This window comes from Bacillus rossius, chromosome 7 (assembly GCF_032445375.1).
Source record: "Bacillus rossius redtenbacheri isolate Brsri chromosome 7, Brsri_v3, whole genome shotgun sequence".
Lineage (NCBI taxonomy): Eukaryota > Metazoa > Arthropoda > Insecta > Phasmatodea > Bacillidae > Bacillus > Bacillus rossius.
The window spans coordinates 58,951,028-58,971,272 of record NC_086335.1 but is presented as its reverse complement, the minus strand read 5'-3'; the positions used below and the strand labels follow the sequence as shown (position 1 = coordinate 58,971,272).

At 37.6% G+C, this 20,245-nt stretch overlaps 1 protein-coding gene across 2 annotated transcripts; it reads right to left on the bottom strand.

The window, feature by feature from the left end:
- Window positions 1-7,752: 7,752 nt before the first annotated feature.
- On the bottom strand, window positions 7,753-20,179 carry LOC134534130 (acetyl-coenzyme A transporter 1). Of its 2 annotated transcripts, XM_063372227.1 has the most exons (9): window positions 20,093-20,179; window positions 19,558-19,874; window positions 18,415-18,704; window positions 18,161-18,315; window positions 16,306-16,499; window positions 15,425-15,609; window positions 14,611-14,728; window positions 13,398-13,613; window positions 7,753-12,682 (listed from the first exon to the last, which is right to left on the bottom strand). In XM_063372227.1, the coding sequence occupies exons 2-9, from the start codon at window positions 19,780-19,782 to the stop codon at window positions 12,509-12,511; spliced, it is 1,557 nt and encodes a 518-aa protein (XP_063228297.1). In that variant the 5' UTR covers window positions 19,783-19,874; window positions 20,093-20,179; the 3' UTR covers window positions 7,753-12,508. The 2 variants fall into 2 exon arrangements, with proteins under 2 accessions (XP_063228297.1, XP_063228299.1); XM_063372229.1 differs by having other exon boundaries at window positions 19,558-20,123.
- Between the last annotated feature and the right edge of the window lie 66 nt (window positions 20,180-20,245).

Here is a 20,245-nt window from a genome sequence, read left to right as displayed (position 1 = left end):
TCAACCAGTTATAAACCCTCAACCAAAGAAGGATCGAATCACAGGCAAACCAGCTGAGACGACTTACAAGTCGGCAGCCAATGAACTTGCGTTATTTTCCCGTGTGTACAGGGGAATGTGCAGTCTATCCTAACGGCCATTGAAACAGCGAATTTTTCCTGTCCCTACCTATTAGTAGAGACCTGCAAAATTCGCGGTTTCGATGGCCTTCAGGATAAACTGCACATACCCTTGTACACTCGGGCAAATAACGCAAGTTCATTGGCTGCCGACTTGTAAGTCGTCTCAGCTGGTTTGTCTGTGATTCGATCCTTCTTTGGTTGAGGGTTTATAACTGGTTGAGATTCGTCCAGATGAACAGTAAGCAAATAGCAAAATTATCTAAGAGGTATATGTGTTTGAATTCTAGCCTATCACCGAATGAATCCGCGAATTTTGAAGGTCTCTACCTATTAGCCCAGTGTTCGTTTCCACCGCTCTAGGCCAATGAGAAACCAATAACCGAAGAATTATCGAATCACAGGAAAACCAGTAGAGACGACTCACGAGCCAGCGGCCAATGAACTGGCGTTATTTTCCTTGGTGTATATATGACTGTATAGTCTATCCTGAAGGTCAAAGAACCCGAGAGTTTCTTCCAGTCCCTACCCATGGGAAGTTGATGAATTTTAAATAATTACTATAAGAAAATCAATTTCACTGTTTATTGGCGTAGATACTGGGGAGGGGAGACATGGGGGTTTAAACCCCTTTTATTTTAAAAAAAAACTCCTCACTGAGGGTTTTTATCAGTTTACACCACGGGCAAAATACTTGGCACGTATATTCCACAACCCTGCCGCCCCCTCCCCCCCAATCCCACACAAAAAAAGAACAATTCTACAAGATTTGCGTCCCTGCTGAACACATTTACTTACTAAGTCGATTGTATCCTAGATTATTATGATTCTATGAATTCGTACTTTTGCTTATGATTTAAGATAAATTTATAGTATAAATATGGATAATGTTTTTAAAATATTTTTGATCAATTAAAAAAGTGTTTATCAATGTTTTTTTCAATTCTAGCAACGACTTCTCTCGCAGACGGCCGCCAATCACAAGGAAGAAACTGCTGGTGCGGGTATACCTCGTTGCAGTCTAATAGGAGTTCCGATTTTTCCGCGAAAAATGCCTGCCCTTAACAATGGGTAAGGCAGTGATGTCGTACGCTGAAGACTGGGGTCGATATTTATAATAAATGTATTCCATGAGAAGAATAAATCTGTAGGGACTAGAAAATCTGGCGGGTTGAATGACCTCGAGGGTAGACTCCACAGCACAACAGCCCTACACATGCTTGGGAAAATACACCAGTTCATTAGTTACTCTGACTTTTGGGCGTCTCAACTGGTTTGCCCTTGATTCGCCACTTTTATTTTTCTCATTGGCCGGGAGACTTACAGAGGAAATGTGAACCAATAAAAGAAGCAAGAAGCAAACACAACGCCGCGAAGGTGAAAGTAGTTGAATCTTAGCCTATCGCTAGGGGGCACGTAATTTTCACGAAATAGTCTGATCGTTCATTAGACAGCAATTTGCAATGAGGCATGTACGCGCTAGTGATTGTTCCAATGTAATAGTCGGCCGTCTGCAAGAGAAGCCATTGCCCCATATGGCTGGGCCATTCAGGACGCGTTAGCTTCCGCACTGGATGGCTGTGATTGGTTTGCTGACAGTAGAGATGCGCCTGAAATAAACCAAGCCAACCACCAAACACAGACAAAGCTACCAATCGCATGGTACCACTATATGATTTGAGCTTGAAACCATAACATTATAAGGAGGAGAAATGAAGGAAAAGGTGCTATTCAAGTCTCTTGAGTGCTTTGAATAACCTGAACAGGGAGTTTCATGTCTGAAAATTATTCTGAAAACCCACTCATCCGCCCTCAGTGTATTTTTAAATGATTTTCCTAAACAAACACCAATCGGATATCAAATCGCGTGGTTTCTTGTGAAACTCTGCGCACCATATGTGTGCCCGGGTAGGCGGGGCTTTCAGCGAGCGAAAGCCATAAAGAGGCTGATGCCCAGAGAGAGTACAGCTTACTGAAAAATTACGTTGATTAATTACATATTTTTTTGAGAAAGTCATCGTAAAACACGTTGATAAAAAAAATTTCCTGTGGTGTGCTGATATCAGTTGGAGTTAATTTGGGTTTGAACTAAACCTGACAAAACACCTTCCGCCGCTCCTGAGGCGGTGACGTCATGGGAAGAAAAAAAAGGAGGAACACAAATAAATCTGAATAGTTCGAGAAAACAATTACAGTAACTTAAAGTAACTACAAAGCTGTTACACTGTGGGGTTCATGAAAGAATTTATGTGGGTTGAACGATTAATTCATTTCAGTTTAAGATTAATTTACACGTAAATGCAACGAGATAGACCCTTTTCATCATGATTGGCTCCAGAGCCGTCACCTTTCATTTTAATGCTCCTTTTTTGCCCAGTTTTCTGTGGGGAAAAAATGTGGTTATTAATGGGAAAAGGAAGAAAAAGATTGTTGTTAATATACAATTTCAAGAGCTGGCCAATACCCTTACGATTTCAATACAGTTTTCACGATTTCACTTTAGAAAATCTTTCCAAAAATATGTGTTGGCTAATAATGACGCGATTTTAACGGAATCTGATCGTTGGAACTTACAGAATCAACCGGAGTACAATTTTTGATGAAAATAATATCAATAATTTCTTAAGCTAAATTAGAAAACCATATTCGAGATTAAAGTTTCAGATTGGCTTCAATGAAGTTGTTTTAAAGATTTTATTATTTTTTTTTTTTAATTTCCTCTTGGAGGGTTTATTTAATATCCCTTCTCCCTCGGCCAGCGCAGTAAGGGCCCTTTTCAAAAATATGAGGGCCCCGCAAAGTCTCGGGACACTACCTATTGTTATTAAGGCTATTCGTAAAGTAAGCTCCGTTTGGTCATTAAAAAAAATTAATAAACTCGTGATTAAAAATTTTTATTGACAGTTTCAGTTTACTACATATTAACTTAACAATTTTTACATGATCAACATTCAGTTCCAAATGTCCTTTTTGGTAACACTGAACCAGTTTCTTTAACTTGTCTCCACGGAAGTTCACCGCTGTGGAATGTAAATAACGCCTTGACCGTAAACCGACTTTACAGACAACCAAATTTTTAATGACCAAACGGAGGTTACGCTACGGATATCCCTTATTATATGTTATGTTAATCCCCCCGCCACACATGATCGTGCCTTCGGGCCTCGGCGGGCGGCCAACTCACCCTGCGCATCACCCGCAGAGAGAAGGACGACGTCTTCATGCTGGCGGTAATCCTGGACCAGGCAGGCGAGGTGGCGGACGCTAGCTTGTCTCCCGCGGACCAGCGCGGTTCCGTGCGCGCGGGCCTTGCCGTGTGTCAACACACTCCCTGGTCGAGCGGTGGGGGGGAGATATCCCGGCAGCCTCGCCTCGCACGAGGAGTGTGTCCCAGGACCCGCCCCTCTTCACCCCTCCCCTCCCCACCAACCCTCCGGCCCCGTGAAGCCGGCGCGGGAGGTTGCTAGGGACAACCGTCTCCCTCGCCGGATCTACCCCCCCACCCGCTCCCTTCCGACCGGGGCCCAACCCTGCGTAACGACGGCGACGCTAATTTCACGCGCGCCTCCCCCCCCCCCCCCCCCGGCTCCGCTCGTGGGCCTCGCAGCCCAAAGGGCTTGGCCACGCACACACACATATATATATAACCAGCAATTAAAATGTTCGTTTGTTCAAAATCATATATCTCCGAAAGTTATCCACAGATTGCTTTGAAATTTTGACACAGCGTTGCATTCGAAAACGAACGTTTTTTTTTTTTTAATATACCTATGTCACACCTGAGACAGGTAAAAAGATAGATAAAAAATATAGAGAGGTAAAAACATAGTTTTTAATATTTTCAGTGTTATAGAGTGTGATTTTATATATATATATATATATATATATATATATATATAATGTCCATAATGATCTTTCGACATATAAATTAAATCCTGCCTCCACCACACCCACAGCTGGCCTAGTTCTCTCTCTCTCTCTCTCTCTCCTCTCACTTCTTGATTTCGAACAGAACCTTGCACACGCCATTTTAATGATGTGCGTGACTGAGCCCTAGAAACCATCCGAAAAATATGAACGATTTCACTGTCTGGGTGGTGGCAGACTGGAACACGATCATTTCTCTTTTGGAATTAATATCACTGGGGAATTTCCACGAATTTGTCTAGGTTATATATATATATATATATATATATATATATATCTAATATATATGTGTGTGTGTGTACATACGTAAGCTTATATGTATATACACACATCCCTGACTTCTCCTGACCGATTCCAATTCGCCCGACCTTGCAGAACGTGAACGAGTTCAAGGAAACCAGGAGGGCCGCGGCAGTTGGGCGCTGTGTGGTTCGATTTCCGGAAATTTCTCTTCGCAAACGAGTGATGTGGCGAACATCGCACTGAAAGCAAGTGATTTTTTTCCTCTCTCTCTCTCTCTCTCTCTCTCTCTCTCGTCCCCCAGCCATTCATTCCGTTCTCAAACCAGTCACTTTATTCCTCGTCGTTTGAATCTTTCCATGATGTGTAATCAATCTCTTCTGCCACCATCTTCCTTGCACGTTTATAATAAATATTATGAACTCTGGTGTCTTCCGTTTTAACACCAACCTCAGGGTAACTTTCATCATCGAGCCAGTGATCATCACAAGCTTGATCAGATTTATTTAATATATCACGACGTTTCCATCGCTTTGAACTCAGAACACCACCACAGTCTTCGATCTTTCCTGCTTTAGCTGCTTCAGCACAGTCTTCGATCACGTCGCCAGCTGCAGAGTCACTGTAGCAATCACCGTAGAATGCATCGTCTTCACCCAGATCACCGGTGGACGATCAGTACAGTCTCTGCCGGCAGCTACGTCACCGCCTCACGAAGCTGTCTAGTTCGCTCCGCACCGAGATCACCCGGTGGAGCCGAAACAGACCCCAATTCCAGGCAGATAGCGCCCTGGGCGGGTAGTCTTTAGCCACCCGCTTCCTTTCCCAGGCCTGCCCAAACATCACACAATTTTTAAAAAAATTCAAACTTATTCATTATCAGTTTTTAGAACAGCACGTTATGCAACTAAATAATATGTTGTTTTTTTTTTTTAAAAAAAACACACAGGCTGCCAATCAACCTGCGACAGGTTATGTTTTTTTTTCTCTTGCGACAAGCGCTGGGATATTACACATATTCCTGTTGTGCTTTAAATTGTAAGATTTGACAGGTATTTTTGAAAACCAATTCCTTACCATACGTTAAAAAAAAATTATTTTTCCCGTCTCTCAATTTTATTTTTCTCGCACCTCAAAATCTACTGCCTCTCAACAACTGGAGCTCTGGGCAAATGCCCGGTTGGCCCGTTTGTAAATCGGGGCCAGAAGCCACGACCGTCGACTATAGTTCGACCAATCACGTGCGTCGTGTGATTCCCCCCTTCCCAAAATTAAATTCTGTTAATGCTTCTGGCCATGTAAGTAAAAGTTATTATCAGCAGACACTGTTATGAAGCTATTATATTCTCACAAAAATAAGTTGCAAAAAAATGTTATATGTATTTTTGTAATGCATTTGTGTTCCACAGCACTTAGTTCTCAATTTTTTTTTGTAAATATTATCTTTAAGAGAATTTTATTTTCCCCTTTTCTTCATCACATACTGCATATTGTATTTACTGGTTACTAAACAGAACAACACGACATTAAAAATTTTAGCAAGCAAATACGTACGCAGGGGGGGGTATATCCTCCATCATAAAAAAAATTATCATTCCCACCAACAAATAGAAAGCAAACAGCGGGCAATGTGGTTTCCAAGGAGTTAAAATTTTGCGTAAGCACCTGCAGCTAAAATTTAATATTCATTCATATTGTCAGGCCCTTGGGTGATTTTATAAAAAACAATATCTGGCCCTTGGATAAATTTCAAAAACATCTGGCTCTCAGATAAGTTTCAAAACTGATATCTGACCCTAGAAATGAGTTTAGTTAGCCAACTCTGTAGATTCAAGTAAATCACTTGAAAAAGCTAATTTATTTCTAATCTTGGGGTTTGCATGGGGCTACAGCCATGACGGCAGGAAAGGCACACCCCCCACAACAGTTATCCTCTCTGGACGTATGTCAGTAACCCTTGGCTGCTTACACTAGCTAATATTATTAAACGATTGAAAATTGTTTTGAGTTAGTAACTCATACCGTGCTGAAAATTTCAACCCACCCAACCTCAGTGGACTTTCAGCCGCTTGGATACTATTACCATAGAATTTTTTCTCAATGGAATAATGTTACTGTTTTTAAAATTCATTTTATTTTTTTATTATTTAACCTATTTATTTCTTAATTAGCAAGATGGTGGTGTGCGGTTGAGTGGTCAGGTGGCATGGTCAGATGGGTTTTCTGTGTGTACCCACATTTTCCCCCAAGCATGATTCCAAGAGGGGAGGGGAGGGGTGTAGAAGCGGGGGCAATAGCAATTCCTGAGACTCAATATTTGTTTTCTTTTGGTGGGTACATTCAAGTTTACTTAAATTCTTTAATTCACATGTTAAAACTTTATTTCATCTAAAACTTGTATGAAATAATTAATTAATTAATTTTTGAAGTTATACTTCTTTAAGCACATTTGGAAGAAAAAAATAATGACAACAGATTTTTTACGTTGTGCACACAACATGCAACAAAAATTGACAGGATCAAAAAAGGCTACATACAAATAAAAACTATACATGTTCTTTAAATCATTTATTTTAGTGATTGAAATTGAATACAGGTCCAATTAAAAACATTTTTTTATTGTGAATATTAGTGATAGAAATTGGGTTCATAACCTTTTTCAAGTGTATTTATATAAGTGAGGTTTTGTTTCTCTATGTATAATTTTTATAATTATAAATTATTACATTATTAAATAACTAATTAAAATTGATAAATTAAATTAAACATTAAGTATATTTATTGAGTAATTATTATTAATTTTTAAAAGATCTAAATTATTTTATTAAATTAAATAATTAATGTTATACACATGTTTATATTAATAGTGAATACTGAATAATTAGTATTGAATTTATACTTTACCAACTATATTTATAATATAACTCTAGTTTTTTTCTTTATATTCATTATTTACATGCAAAACCCAAGTTAGTTTTTTATACGCCAAGTAAATATAACTACTAACACATGAACATAAATATATGCACCCATTTTTTTTTCATCGAAGTTAATGTTTTACAAAATTACTGAGGCACACTCATGTAATCAAGAGCACATACTTCAGATTCTGAAAACTAAATTTTAAAATGGTTGTTATGCAATAAGTTTCTTCTGCAAATTTGTTTTATAAATTTATGTTTTTAGAAAAGAAAAAAAAGTAAAAAAAAAGTGTGATTTTACAGCAAGATCTAACACTGTGAAAAGCTGAGAAATTATATTCAGTTAAAAGTAAATTCAACTACACATTTAGGAAAGCTTTGAAAATCCTGTACCAATTTTCATTTTTTTTTTAATACATGGACTTAATGTGATGTATTACATACCACACCTGTTTCATGACTTTAATACATAACTCACACTACATTTCTTCACAATAATTGTAAAATAAAATATGAACAGTAAATGCATAAATAAAACAACTGAGTATGGAATGTACTTTTTAATCAGACTGAATCAAAACAAACATGTCACAATACTGTAATATCAGCACTGAAATAAATTCAAAATACTTTAAAAACAAAATTATTATTTCTTAGAAACAATACAGACAAGCTTAAAGCTTTAACCAGCACCACTTAGTATTAAAATAAACAGGGAACATAAGAGGTAATGCAATAATTTGACCTCTTGCAATTGTACATCCAAAAAATAATTTGACTGGTCAGGGTTCTCACACTCTTCCTTCAGTCAAGTTCCTGACCTTTCCCTGTTTTTCCCTGTTCTAACATTTTTTTTTTCCTGTATCATCAGTAAACCAGTAAATAATAGATCTATTACTTACAATACAAAGTTTGTACAGTCATAATTTTTTTTTACATAACCAACACTACCAGTTTGAAAAATACAACCAAATATAAGTTTGAACAATTTGATATTTGATTGTGCTTCAAATAAATATGTTTGCATCCAATTGTTGGTTATAATGTATTATTAAGGGCATACAAATTTATGGTTGAAAGACATTACGACACTACACAAGATTTTTTCGATTTCCCTGTGTTTTCCAGGTTTTTGAGAAAACTTTTCAATTCCCTGAGTTATCCCTGTTTCACAGATTTTCCCTGTCTGTAGTAATCCTGACTGATTCACGCCTTTTGCGCAAGAGATCATCGTTGGTGTACAATCTGCCCACAACTGCCAAAAGCTAAACATGTGGACAAGGTCACATTGCGCACAATCTAGGTAAATACCCGTTAAGAAGTTTCTCCAAACACGCTAAGAGACTAATACTGGACAGCTCCAATATTTTTGTGCGAAAACCTGGCGTTATTTTCGAGTCAGTCCGATATATGTCAGATGGTATGCCCAGTACGAACAACGTAGCTGTTTCACACATATGATACCAACATTATAACTTTCTTATATCTAAAAACACTTAATTGAAAATTATACTGATTTTTGGGGGGAAATAAACTTTCAGTGCTTCAAATTTCTTAAAAATGGTTATTTGTTTGACACCAGAAATGTAAGATATAATATAATTATTTATCTATAAAATATTTCTGTAGTCACACCTCTTGCTGCTAGGTTATTTTTCATATTACTGCCTATGTTGCTAGTATAGAGCTGTCTGGTTTTAGCCTCTATTTTTTTTTCCTCCACGTACTTAGAAATGTACACTTAGAAGGAAAAGGTAAAATTGTATGTAGTTATAGGTCCGGAATTTAAAATTTACTATGCATGAAATTTTCTTAAGTGGGATTATCTTAAGAGGGATTTACTGTACATCCATCACTGATCTATGGCAGACTCATGTAAGTCTACTTCCACAAACATCAAACCATTTAACAAGCGAGTCACCATCCCCGTATGTTTTCCAGATGATAAGCGAACCAATTGCAGTCTAGCATTGCTAAGCCAACATTTCTCTTCGGGGGCCACATTAATGTCTACAAACCAGTGTTAAGACAACAACAGAATCCAAATCAGGGAATAATACATAATGAAAATACAAACATTTTTGCACACACACTTCTTGTACGTCAAATTTCTGCAAAGCTAAGTCGGTAGCAGGCCCAGAGAAGTAGTATCATGTTTTAATACATGGATTGGTTGCCAAATAATTGTTTGATCACTAAAAATCAGAATATAAATTTTCATAGCTAATTGTGGTGATTCCATGTGATCTGTAAGTGATAATTTCAACAAACAGTGAAAAAATACACAATTCACCAGGAGATCTTGACATGGGCTCCGAAATATCCGTTGATCATCAAGCAGATGTTGCCTCAAACTCATTAAGAAGTTGGTACAAATGCTTATAAATGTTCATTTTGAAGCATGCACTACAGTTAAATGTTTTGACAACTTCAAGAGTAACACTCACAAACCTTATCAGCACTCAGCAGTCATTCCAGTAGGTTTCATCGCTCGGTGGTACACAAAAAAAAAAAATATTTAGCGCATGCAATGCGGAAAATTACTGAAGTTAGTCACGGCCAGGCCGCATTGTTAATCTCTTTCAGTATTTTATACAACTAGAAATTTTTCTTTGCCAACAGGACTCTAAATTTTTGGCCCAGGGAGACCATGGGTGTGCTCATGCAGTTAGTAATTAATTGTGAAACATTTTTTTTTATTTAAAAAATTCTTCAAACTTAGTGAAGTCTTGGTTCATCTACAATTTTTTTTTTTTTTTAGCAATGCACTGAAATATATTTCTGCATTTGTTTTCAGTAAAGAATAAATTTAAAAAACTTCAGAACTCATTTCTTCAATCGGTGTTTTATCCTAAATTAAAGTAAAGTAACAAAGTGCCAATTTCAGAATTTTTCTTCTACTGCTGCAGTGCTCGTATTTCAGAGGATTTGTATGTACAGTAATTGAGTTAGATTGTGTTCAGCCGGGCCAATTGGACTCATAACCGATTCAATAATCACCAATAAGGATCCATTGAAAATGCAAACAACAATACACTAACTGTAGTTGGTTTCTGCATCGTTCTCAACAAAAACGCATCAAATCTAGGAGGCACTTTAACATGGTTCATATTACAAACATCTTAAGTACAGGCTAGATGTGCAGGATTACCTACCTTCCTGCCTAAAAACAGAACCAAAAAGACACCAGCCAAAATTAGGAAGTCAAAATACGAGGGAGTGTAAGTAAAGCACGTGTCAATTTTTAATTAGAAAAATTATCAGTAAAATGAGGTCTCGTGAATCCACGTATAGCGTTCGTCAGTCACCAGTAAAATGGTGTTAGTGATTACATCGTCAACTGTGGGGGAGCGTAAAGCACCCTCCGATTTCCATCTGGAAAAGTTCCACCCGTGAAGAAGTTCCTCTGCGGTAAGAAGTTAGACTCTTGACAACAAACTCAAACGGGGCCGTGCAAATGAGGTTTTTCTCGCAGCCGACAAGAGTTCTACGAGGCCAGGATTTTCAAAACTTATCCATTGTTGGAAAAAAAAAATGCAACATGTGGAAAAGTAATAAGTGGGTAAAACTTGAATTTCTGTTTCATATCGTCATTACAGTCTTTTTTCACATTATGTGCATTACTTATTGACATGCCCTTATATTAAAATTTCTTGGTAGAGATCATGAGAGGCAAGCCTGATAACTTTTTGGGTCTGTGCAGATTAAGAGCCAGGGTCGTCACTAAACCATGTACTATTTGACTTGCAATATTGCATACTGTAATAAATTTAATGTCCTCATAATGCATCAATTTGAACAAAGTTCTGCTAAGTGAATACAGTAGAACCCTGTTATAATGTTCTTACTTATAGTAACAGTCCTGACATTTTCCCAATAAGGACAATGTATTTATTTTCTGCATGTAACAATTCACGAATAATGCATTTCCTGCTTAAAACGTTTGCTTTTTTAAAAATTTAATAAATGCAAACAAAAATAAAGTTTTAAAAACTTAATTATTCCAGCACTTATCACGTTCTGTGAAATTTAACATGTTAAAAGGTTTACTTTACACTTTATGTACATTTTGGTTTACAATCACTGTAATACCATAGATGTAGATTATTGCAACATCAAAATGTAAGTGTGCCAGAAGACTAGCGCTACACATTGGTGTAGGATAATGTTGTGTATTCAATATATTGAATGTACATAACTTTCACAGTTACGTGTATGTTGGCACCCTTGTCTTAAAAAAAAAACTTCCAGACTTTGCCATTCTAGTGTGTACAATATTTTAGTTTGCAGAATATTCCACAATGAAAAAAATTAATGTATTTCTATTACTGATAGAGAGTTTAATTGATTTAATTTGTAGGTAGGAATCCTAAAAATGCACATTTTCATGTGGCAAAGAAATTGGAAATTGTAGGCATTCTCCCACTCTAAACATCATAGTCAAGAATCATGAAAAAATGGTTGGCTTGGTTAAGCCAATTCAAGGATCAATTGTATCCATCAAGGGTTTTAACATTAAATTTGTTTACGTAAGTTGATGAGTCCTATGGTAAAAAGTTCAAACTCTGTAAAGTACTAAATTGGTATTTCCTGCTTATGAAGTTTTCCTGCATACATGCATATAATGTTTTTCCTTATGCCACCTTGAAAAACATTATAACAGGTTCTGCTGTACTAGGTATCTCCCAGGCACTAACAGCCATTTGTATGAACACTTAGAATGTACTTTGCTTTAGAGTTTTAACAGTGTAAATGTGAAATACACATCTGCTACCTTGGAGACAGCAAAAGCAATCACATAAGCATTAAGTTACTGTACAATACTGACACACATGAAACACAACAGCCTAGCACACTGATCACAACCATTTATTGTGACTGAAATACTCTGGTCTGAAATCATTAAGAGTCACGACGAGTTATCATTCTGTCTACCATAAAAATCAATTATGCTCGTTTTAATTTAAAAAAAAAAAAAAAAAAACTAGAAGGGAAGAAAAAGCAGCAGACCGACATCAGATACTAAAAAGTGCCAGTTCAATATTCGAACACCCACACATTTAAAACTTACCTACAATAAATAAATTTGTTTTCCTTAGATGTATCACATTATAAAAATAAAAACAATTTCATATTAAAAAACTACTACGAAAAAAGAATCATTTTTTATTGCACAGGTGATGCAAGTCCGTATCGGTGCGCAGGTTCAAACTCAGTGCCGCTGTCGAAACGCGTAAAAAAAAAAAAAAAATTGCTTGGGCCGCACGTGCGGGGGTGCGGTCACACGGTGGCGGCCCGATATTACCTACTGCGACGTTTCGTTATCAGCCAATCGCTGTCGCCCTTCAGCTGCAGCTCCTGGATCTTGCGCTTCCCCCAGGACAGCCACAGCCAGCCCAGCAGGAAGCAGATCAGGCTCTCGATGTAGTAGCCGTCGAGCGTGATGAGGCACTGGCCGCCTGCCTCCGTGCACTCCTGGATCGGGCGAGGGCAGAGACAGCGTTTCACAGTCATAGGCGTGCCTACAGGGGAGGGGGGGGGCAGGTGGGCCATGCCCCCCCCCCCCCCCCCCTAATGTAATCACTCAGATCGGCATTTTCTCTAGTGCGTTCGTTAATATTCGTATATTCCTGGCACTGTGACACTCTAACTGTTTTTCAGTGTTGCAGCGTGCTAATTAACAATATTTTTAAACATTTTATCGTTCTGGAAATACAGCCGCCTTAGTTTATTTAAAACACAAGGTCCCTTAAAATGGCCAAGCAAAAAAAATTTTTTTAAGAGGTTTGTTAAAGTTCTGTTGTCTGAATTGCTGTGTTTGCATTCACTAAAAAGAAGATCATTTCAAGGTAGATCTGGACCAAGCTATTGGAAAATTCGAGGGGGGAAAATGTGTAAGTACCCTTTAAACATTTGTCTATGGAAAAAAAAAAAAAAATTTTAAAGATTGTTAAAATTATACGGATATAAATATTAACTAGTAAACATATCTCGTTGATACAGCACAAAAATATAAACACGGCAATGAGTGAATGTATTTAGGCTATTTAACATTCTAAATTCAGCTTCTGATTTAAAAATTTAGCAGGCCCCCCCCAATGGAAATGTCTGGGCACGCCTATGTTCACAGTGCACTCTGGAACAACGCCTCGGAGAGAGCGCCTCTGACGAAACGACGTCGCGACGGTACCTGGGCGAGGGCGGGTGAGGAGCACGGGTTGCCGGGCTCCTGGGAGCAGCCCCGGGACGTGAGGGCGTCGACCAGCCAGAGGGCCAGCGTGCTGGGCCAGTTGCCCCCCAGGTTGGACAGCGTGTTGAGCAGGGTCATGTACGTGCCGCCCACCGCGGGATCGCTGACGCGCGCGAAGAACGCCATCACCGCCACGAACATGCAGTACAGCGTCACCTGCCGGGACAGCGGCGGTTCCGATCAACTACACGAGCATCTCTGACGACCTCGATGCCGGTCGGTTTTTTTTTTTTTTAGGTCATTTTAAGCCTTACAACTACACGTATGGTTAAATAAAACCAGTTTATTAACTTTCTTGGATCACCATATGCGGTGATGTGTCGATTCTACTTTTTTTCCCCCGGTTCTTAATAATCGGTTCTCGGTTTTAAGTTAACCTCCAAGCAAAGATACAGTATGTACTAATGAACTGTGTGTTTATTTGTTTAGTATGAATTAACCATAGTCTAACCACAAAGAAGTCATTTTCAGTCCCTAGGTAGCACAGTTGCTTCACGTCTCACTAGAGGGCTGTAGCAGCACTGTACCGACCTCCTGTGGCCCAGCAATATCTAGTAATGCATATTAACAACTGTTTTCTCTGGGTCAGTGTTTAATTTTGGCACCCCCATAAAAAATTATTTGAAAAAAAAAATGTAAATAGGTATTTTGTCAGCAATAGATTAAGTTAAATATAAAAAATAAATCATAAAAACATTTAAGGCAATAACATACCAAAATAATTACAAGTTATGTATGTATATATTATAATTAGAGGCAAGATTACCTGACGAATAGCGATAAAACTGAAATAGTAAATTAATAGACATACTTACAAACTAGTGCATGCTTATCATTTTCATCCATAGAATGGACAAGTGCAACAGGAATGATAAAAGTCATGTTACGAATAGGTCTGCGCTGTTACTGATTTTTTTAGTTCTGGTTTCAGTTCCTTTAAACTACTCGACCAACTGATAAGCAAGTTCTAGACAAAATTTGTTTCTGATAAAGACTACGAATAATGCAGTTGTTTCCGAAAATCCAGAAATTCATAGTGTGGGGATCATGCTACTTTAATGACTCACCAAAGTAGCCGTACTTTTAAACATCAGTTTACTATACTGTGAAGCCTACTAATTAAGAAAGTTAAGGGGTCAATAAAAATTCTTACCTGATGAAACCAATAACTGACAAGCAGCAGTCCATAGTAGTATAGAGGAACTACACCGTCTTGAACCAAGATTGGAGTAATCCACACTATGAATGCTGCCACCACACCAAAGCACAACCTGCAACACCATAATCTGAGAGTTATTTCAATTTGATAAGACAAACCACACTGCTGGTGAGAAAATGCAATAAATCATATTATTAGAAATTTCATTATTAGATAGGGACAAGTATGTAAATTTTTAGGTCAAGTCGAGTAGAACAGAGTTCAGCAATTACTTGAGTCGTCAAGTCGAGTTCTTAAAAATCGAGCCCAGCTCAAACAATTGAAGAAATTTTACAGAATAATTATATGTTCCCGGTGTTTATGTTAATGTAAAATCAGCATCATATTAAAGTTTATATACATCTGCAACGAGTAAGTCATTTAATTTGTGTCAAGTTATTAAATAAAATAAAACTATCAATTATACATATTTATCATTTCTTTTATAACCAAGTACATATTTTATTCCCACTGGATACTGGAAAACTCAATATGATGTGAAGGCCTTTGAAGTCAAGGAAAATTGTGTGTTTAGTGAATTAAAAATTGAGAAAATATTGATGGCAACTTTAATAATGTTTTCCTCCATTTAAATGATTTTAACCTTACAATTTACTAGATGGTAATTCTGAAAGAGAGCTTCATACCACTCATTAGTTCATTACACTTTAGTTTCGTAAGTTATGTTACATTACGACCTATCATTTATAGGTCACATCACTGTGGAGCGCGTCCACCAAACAGAAACATAAGAAAATAAACACCGCACCTGTACGGATACGCAGCTATAAACACGTCCATTGGCCTCGGACCAGTTGTGTATTTACTGATGACCAGGGGAAGGATGATTTGAAGCGGCACCATCGGGATGGCCATCAGCGCCAACTTCTCCTTCGGGACGCCGGCATCTATCAGCTTCAAACTGGTGACAGCGTCACAAGCAGAAAATGCTATCTGAAAACATTGCGATGACATGCAGGGGGAAAGTAGATGTCACTGGTCAGTGGTCATCCATGTTAACAAATACTGTATGTTGAAATAATTTAAAGACAGACTTTATTCAATGTAACCTACACTAAAAATATAACCCTATGATTATCAAAATAGTTAAGATAACTTAGTCATCATAGCACACTAAATATAACTGATATATCTGATAATGTAGTATTTATTTTTAAAAAAAACCATATATACTATTTAGAAAAAAGGGCTCACTAAAGTGTGATTCCTGAGTTATAACAAGGTGCAATGTTTATTACAATGCTTTAACACCTTCAATACTAGTAAATTATCCAGTGTTTAATGTGCACGACTAACACTTTTTAACATTTTATATAAATTACAATTTTTTTTATTTTTTTAAATTAATTTATTTATATTCCTGTGTATCATGGTAGTCATGTATTACAAAATACAGCTAGTAAAATTAAGATAAAGGAAAGTTTTCACCTGTACAACGTGCTAGAGTCGACCATCAGAATAAAGTTTTTCACTTTTATCACGTACATGAATCATTCTGAAACTGTCAAACAGGCTGAACAAATGTTAAATATATTTGTAGTTTTCATAATGTAACCACTACTACTGCAACTATACACAGAGAATATTAATATTTCACAAATATTAGCCTCCTGCATCACTACCACACACCTTGCACGTGAGAAGCACCAACATTGTCGTCCGTATCGACGGCAACTTGATGATGTTCCACAGCGACAGGTAAGACTCCTTGACACTGGTGTTGGGGTCATCGAGCCCTGAATTTTCCCCGCACTTCTCACTCTTCAGTAGAGCTACTAGCGTGGTTGTGATGAGAAATACTATTCCCCAAAAATACAAAAATCCTAAAAAGGGGAAAAAAAAAAAAGACAAATAATTGATCGTAGAGCTACGTCATTTTTATAGGTTTTAATCCAAAACAAAAAAAAAATTAATGTTATATAGCTATGCACTTAGAATTAGGACATGAAATAAATGAACGATTAAATGAATAAACAGAGAAATTATGATACAAATTTTGGTTAAATGTCTCGTCAATGAGGTCATTAGAGACAATTAAATAAAGTTTAGCATTTCATTAACATTGGAGCAATTAGGGACAATGAAGGGATATGAGATGAGAATGGAGCACTGACAGAAGAAAACCTACCATCTCATGGCAATATCTGTCACAATTCCCACTTACAGAAAATCTGGGTTTGACCACACAGGGATCGAAACCAGATCACCTTAGTGGGAGCCGAGTTATTTGACTTTGACCACTGAACCACCGTGGCTCTCCCTAGTAAATTAACTAACTATGCTAAATATAACCACTGGAGGTAAATATGTTGTTGAGCGGGATTTGGAAAAAAAATTATAAAGATCTGAAAATACCTTTATTATATGCTCTTCAACGTCCTCTTTTCATTAAAAGCGGCGGAGGTAAGAAATTCCAAATACTTTAGGAGCTATCGAATTTTTAAATGTCATCATATGTAGTTGAGTGGTATTTGCGAAAAAAAATGTTAAAAATCCGAAAATACCTTTATTAGATGCTCTTCAACTTCCTCTTTTCATTAAAAGCGGCGGAGATAAGAAATTCCAAATACTTTAGGAGATATCGAATTTTTAAATTTCATCACAATTATAGCAGTGCGTTCATGTGGCTTTCACCATTGTTTCTTGTTTACGAGCATCTATTTTTTTATTGGATAATGATGTCACGTGATTGTTCGTGATAGGCCAGAATTCAAATTAACCAATACGTGATTATTTACTTCATTTATTGTATAAAACAGTATTTCATTACCACCTCCAGCTTAGGCGAGTTTTTAACGTTTCTAATTTTAAAGTCTTATTTTTTATTGTTGCGCAAGTAATAAGTAACAAAAAAATTTTACGTGAGTTGTTTCTGTTCATCCTTTGTCCCGGTTTGTTAGGTCAGGTCAGTTACATTATAAAAACTTTAAAATTAAAGAACCATTGAAATTAATTCATATTATTTTTAATGTACGCTTAGTTTCAAAGTATTTATAATGTAACTGACCTGACCTAATCGACCATTTTCATTAATTAGGCATTCACAAACACAAACACATGGCAATAAAAAAAATTGTGCCCGTCGAACCATTACACAGGTCTTGTATAGCAAAATAAGAACGGCGATATCTCCTAAAGTATTTGGAATTTCTTACCTCTGCCGCTTTTAATGTAAAGAGGAAGTTGAAGAGCATATAATAAAGGTATTTTCAGATTTTTAACATTTTTTTTCACAAATACCTTTCAACTACATTGTTGAAAATTAAAAATTCAATATCTCCTAAAGTATTTGGAATTTCTTATCTCCGCCGCTTTTAATGAAAAGAGGAAGGTAAAGAGCATATAATAAAAGTATTTTCGGATTTTTAACATTTTTTTTCGCAAATCCCGCTCAACTACATATTTACCCCATTGGACACTTCTCAACAAGTGAAGAACATCACACCAGGTATCACGTTACCGATTAAAGACTCGTAAGACTTGCCTGAAAGCGTGATTAATCCTTCCGTGGACGGCGTGCTGCGTAAATAAGTGTTGCAGAATTCTGGAGATTCCAATCCCACAAAAACAACGTAACCCAGAAAATAACCAGCTGTCTGGCCCACACTGTTACACGTTGATGCATAACCTACGTTGCACCTGGAAAAAAATATATATACACAAATTATATACTTTATTTGTGTTCAGTATGTTTCCCTACTAACCTAGAAGACACTGGCACAGATAAAAAAATGATACCTTTTAAGCATGGTGAGCGCCCAGCCGTCTACGGCGATGTCCTGCGTGGCAGCGAGGAAGCTCAGCACGAAGAAGAAGAAGGTGAGAAGGGACACGTTTGGGCTGACTGCGTCCCCGCCCAGGAAGCCCTCCACCGTGCTGGAGAGGTAGAGCATGAACAGCCCGATCAGGTACTGGGTGGGGATCAGCCATGACTTGCGGCGGCCGAACCACGACGAGTAGACCGAGTCCACCACCGGGGCCCAAAGCAACTTCATGCTGAACGGCCAGTGGGAGAAACTGAACTCTGCCTGCGAAGTAATGGGGGGAAAAAAATTTGATTTCATAATGATACTTGAAGCTTTACCAGTAATTAAAACACAGTAAGTTACCGAGACAAATGCTAATCTTAAAACTGTGTGTAACAGAGTTCACTGGAAAAACTTCCAGATTCCCGCAAATTCTCAAATGAAAGTACATTGGAGCTCCCAGGGGCTGTACTGAGAAGGGCTGTCGCCCTGTGCAGTGTATCATCTCACTCATCTCCACAAGTAATTACCTACACCGGTTGTGCAGTCTCAGGAAAAGTAGTGTTTTATATCCCTGACCGAGGTACAAAAAAAAACACATTGGCAACTTCAAAGCGGTGGCTGGGCCTCTCATTCTCGCGCGCCGCAACCGATTATCAACATTATAGAGCACTGGACAGGCAGTACAACTGAAACTGCTCACACTAGGATTCAAACCTGTTTTTCCAAATCTCACTCATTTATTTCCTACTTCCTTATTCATCACATTACTCTCAGAAGTCCGTGGGTTCTAGTCCCTACCATGATTCCGCCAAAGAAACAAATTTGAACGACACTTTAGAAGTTACTCAGTATAATCTTTCCCTCAGACATCCACACACAAACTCTATTTTACAACAAGAAGTAGTGGGCGGCATTCTGCGGCCTGGATCTATTCGCGGGCCCTTGGTTCGATGCTCAGTTCTGGCATACGGACCACGAGGCCCGCAATAACTACGATGACAATACAGTTTGCAACATGGTGTCACAGTGTTGTCTGATTAAGCAAACAGTCTGAGCAAACGTCTTTCTTTGGCAACACTCCATTAATTAGTACTATCAGTTAGTGTTATTAGTACTAACTTATTTTGCTCACCTGTTGCTTGTAACTAACGCCGCGGTTTTGAAGGTACATTGGAATCGCAGCACTTAAACCCAAAGGAATTCCTTGTAGGAGATACAGGAAAAATAATATAGCAATATTTTTTTCGTCTCCTTTCATGTTACCACTGGCTACATGTTCACGTCCTGAAATATAACCATCCACTCCACCGTCTTCCAAGCCGTTGTGGGTCGTCACAGTTCTCTTACGAGTACTCATTATTATTCTTCTTTTAATACGGAATCAACACATATTCAGAATCTGTAGTTTTACTTCTCGTTTTAACCAGCAAGGTCTTTACGCTCTCCAACCTGCAACCGGTGAACAATGCGTGTGAAAATACACGACACGTCACATTATTTTGTGACATGTGACCTTGAAAAGCATATTGGCATTTATTAATTTCATATAATTCATGACCAACGCTCATCATTATAGCAACCGAAATATATTCATTGTACAAACAGGTGTAACATATATATGTATTGCCACAATTTTAATCAAATGTAAATACACTTTCTTTACATACAATCAAATATTCATGACGTGTAGTTGTCCCAGTAACACCAGCCACACTTTAGAAAAATTCTCTAATATAATCATCAAAAATTCCCAAACATTTTTTTAAGCACGTAAAATAACGTCTGCACCCAATCACAAATTGTTTCCACTTCTTGAGCAA

Excerpts from the sequence above, each read along its gene's own strand:
- LOC134534130 (XM_063372227.1), bottom strand. The coding sequence starts at position 19,782 with ATGAGTACTCGTAAGAGAACTGTGACGACCCACAACGGCTTGGAAGAC. Across the intron at positions 16,500-18,160 it reads AGGATTAATCACGCTTTCAG|GATTTTTGTATTTTTGGGGA; the intron begins GCAAGTCTTACG and ends TCCCCTTTTTAG. Across the intron at positions 13,614-14,610 it reads TCAGTTATTGGTTTCATCAG|GTGACGCTGTACTGCATGTT; the intron begins GTAAGAATTTTT and ends CTGTCCCGGCAG.